Source organism: Belonocnema kinseyi, chromosome 9 (assembly GCF_010883055.1).
Source record: "Belonocnema kinseyi isolate 2016_QV_RU_SX_M_011 chromosome 9, B_treatae_v1, whole genome shotgun sequence".
Lineage (NCBI taxonomy): Eukaryota > Metazoa > Arthropoda > Insecta > Hymenoptera > Cynipidae > Belonocnema > Belonocnema kinseyi.
Window position 1 is genome coordinate 89,616,737 of NC_046665.1, and position 2,927 is coordinate 89,619,663.

At 32.1% G+C, this 2,927-nt stretch overlaps 1 protein-coding gene across 1 annotated transcript in view; it reads right to left on the reverse strand.

Moving 5' to 3' along the window:
* Window positions 1-626: 626 nt before the first annotated feature.
* The window catches only part of LOC117179873 (facilitated trehalose transporter Tret1-2 homolog), a 7,532-nt gene continuing 5,231 nt past the window's right edge, over window positions 627-2,927 (reverse strand). Inside the window, exon 2 of the mRNA XM_033372044.1 lies at window positions 627-2,415. Within this exon, the coding sequence (XP_033227935.1) occupies window positions 1,025-2,415 (1,391 nt within the window). The 3' untranslated portion in view covers window positions 627-1,024. The remainder of the gene's footprint in view (window positions 2,416-2,927) is intronic.

The window sequence follows — 2,927 nt, forward strand, 5'->3', positions numbered from 1 at the left end:
TTTTGAGCGTTTTAAATATTTAGAAACAACAAGTGTTAAGTCCCTTGTTAAATAACTGAAACTTACTTCGCTTCTTCACATATTTTATATTATTGTTTAAGAAATTAGATTTTTCATTAAAAATTGAGAAAGAGAGTATTATATGCAATAAAAGAGTTGGATAAATTTAAAACTGCGTATTTTATGGAGAATTTTTGTTTATTGTTTATTACTTTTAGATATTTTATTGTTACTTATTAAATAAGTAAAATTCAATTCTAAAATTTTTATAATTAAAAAATGGTATATTAAAGTCTCTCGAAAATTTTCAAGTATCATCAGAAAGATGTTCTCTTAAAAGAAACATTGAGTTCCACAACGTTTAATTTGAAGATGGTTGAGGCTCACCAAAACACTTCGTACGACACTGCCTTAAAAATTCTTAATCGAGATTTTGTCACCGAGATCAAAGTGCTTCGAAAGTTAAGTCGGTAGAGCGCGCGGGTAGGACACTTGTTTAGGTAGGGTTCGAATCCTCGTCGAGTGCGATTTTTCAAAGCGGTTAAGCGTGCGATTATATTTTTAAGTAACAGTGTGCGAGATTACGTGTTTTAATAATTAAAAAAATGAAGATTATACAATAATAATTTCGAAAATAATTTTTTTTTATTGAGAAATAGTGTTCAGTTGAGGCTCATTCTATTGATCCGATCCTTCATATTCTTATATTGAGAAACTATATTCTGGAAACGTATCAGAAATGATTTTTTGGAAGTGAACTATGTTCTGCATTTGAATGCATCTCTATATTAAGTAACACAATAAAGTTTCAGAATAATAAAATGCGATATTCTATCTAAGATGTGTGTGTTCTCAAATCACGGCAGTATACATGTAGCTTCTAATTCTTTCTTTCAGTGTGCCTGCCAGAATTAAAATGGATTTAGTCAATTATATACTAAGTGACAGAAATATTTGACTCACTATCAATTCACTTTAATTATTATGAAAGCTTGAAAATCCCTCCTGTTCGCACAATGTGCGCCTAATCAGAGACATCAGTCACTATTATTTTTTCCTTAATAATTTCGTCGCTTTTTTGAAATTTTCTTACATTGTTTGCGTGAATATTGTCCTGAATTTCTTCGAGGGTCTTCCCCTTAGTTTCAGGCGCGATACAGAAAAAAATAATTGAACCGAAGAAACTGCAGATTGCGTATGTCCAGAAAGTGGTATAAATACCTGCCATATTATTTAACCATTGGAATGAAATTTTTATGATAATCAGGAATATACTTATTGTTGTATGAACAATAAACACGGCCGGCATTTTCACACTGAGAGCAAAAATTTCACCCATCAGAATAATGGGAATGTAAGCAAGTCCCAAAGAAAATGCAATTTCGTAGACAATCAATCCCGCAAGTGGTAGCCAAGTGATAGATTCAACGTCTGCTTTGAAATAAGTTTTCAAGAAAAAAGATAATCCTACTAATGCTAAACCCAGAGCACAAAATAAGCCAGAAAATAAAAAAGTAATTCTTCTGCCAGCGCGTTCAATAATAAAGGTAGCTATTATAGCCATTGTTACCCCAATTATTGCAATTATCATTGCACAGATTTCCGGTGCCAAGGAGATTCCCGTTTCTTCGAAAATATCTTGAGTGAAAGCATGAATAGATAGTGATCCTGATGAATGTTTAGTTGCCCAAGCCAGCATGGCAATGTAGAGACTTCTTCGGTTTCCTTTAACAGCAAACAATTCCCGGAACTTCCATTTTTTACTTTCTTGACTCTCCTTGACGGATTTCTCTATTCTTTCCAATTCCAAATGTATCATTCCTGGTACTTTATGTCCTTTCAGCTTCATCAGGGTTTTTAATGCTTTTTTCCGTTGATTTTTCAATAGGAGATAATAAGGACTTTCTGGCATGAAGAAAAATGTTGCAAAGAAAAGAAGTGGTATGATCATAATCATTATATTCATAGTCTTATAAGAAAATAATACGCCGGCTATTTTCACGTACATTTGTCCTAAACTTAAGGAAATTCTAATTCCGATAAGTAGGATCCCCCTAATCTCTTTGTCAGAAATTTCTCCTATGTACGTTGATACTAATGCAAACACAAAATCAGTAATCATGCCCATGATAAATCGCGAGACGTATAATGTTATTACGTTTTTTGCCAAAACAATCATCAGGCATGCTATTATGTAAGGTATGGCTATCATTAGAAGCGAGTTTTTTCGGCCTAGATAATTTGCGATAAATAGGAATACTATGTTTCCGGAAAATGATCCAATATCCACTGATGTAGCAATCCATGCACCTTCGACTTGCGTTATAGGAATTTCAGAATTATTACTTCTGAGGTGTGGTAGTGCAGGAGATGTCCAGGAATATGTTATCCCAGCTGTCATTGAAAAAAGGCACACTGAAAAAAATAAATAATTCAATTATAGCACTAAAATTTTCTGTAGCAGATTGCAAATTTTTCCTTATACGTAGAATTAAATGGTTCTCACAGTTTGTATTATAATATTTATTTTTACGAGAGTTTGATAGAAATGAACGATAGAGTCGAGAAGGTGGTATTAGTTGCCGTGGGGATATGAAAAAATACTTTTGCCACATCAATTATATAGAGATTCCAAATTCAATAATTTCCACTCGGAGTTGAGAGAAATATTTTTGATTTCAAACTGAAGCTACTACGAAAAATTGATTTTCACAGCATAAATAATAAAGCCGTATTTGCAATTACTATCAGTTTAAATTCCAAAATCTTGTACTTTGTTTTGCAAATGTAATTAATATTTTTAAGAAATGAATCTATATGTTACAGGAAAGTACGAGGGTAGTTCAATAAGTCCTTAGAATGAAGTATAAAAACAATTTTTTTTGGGTAAATTTTTTTTTATTTTTCAACATAATCTCCTTGGAGCT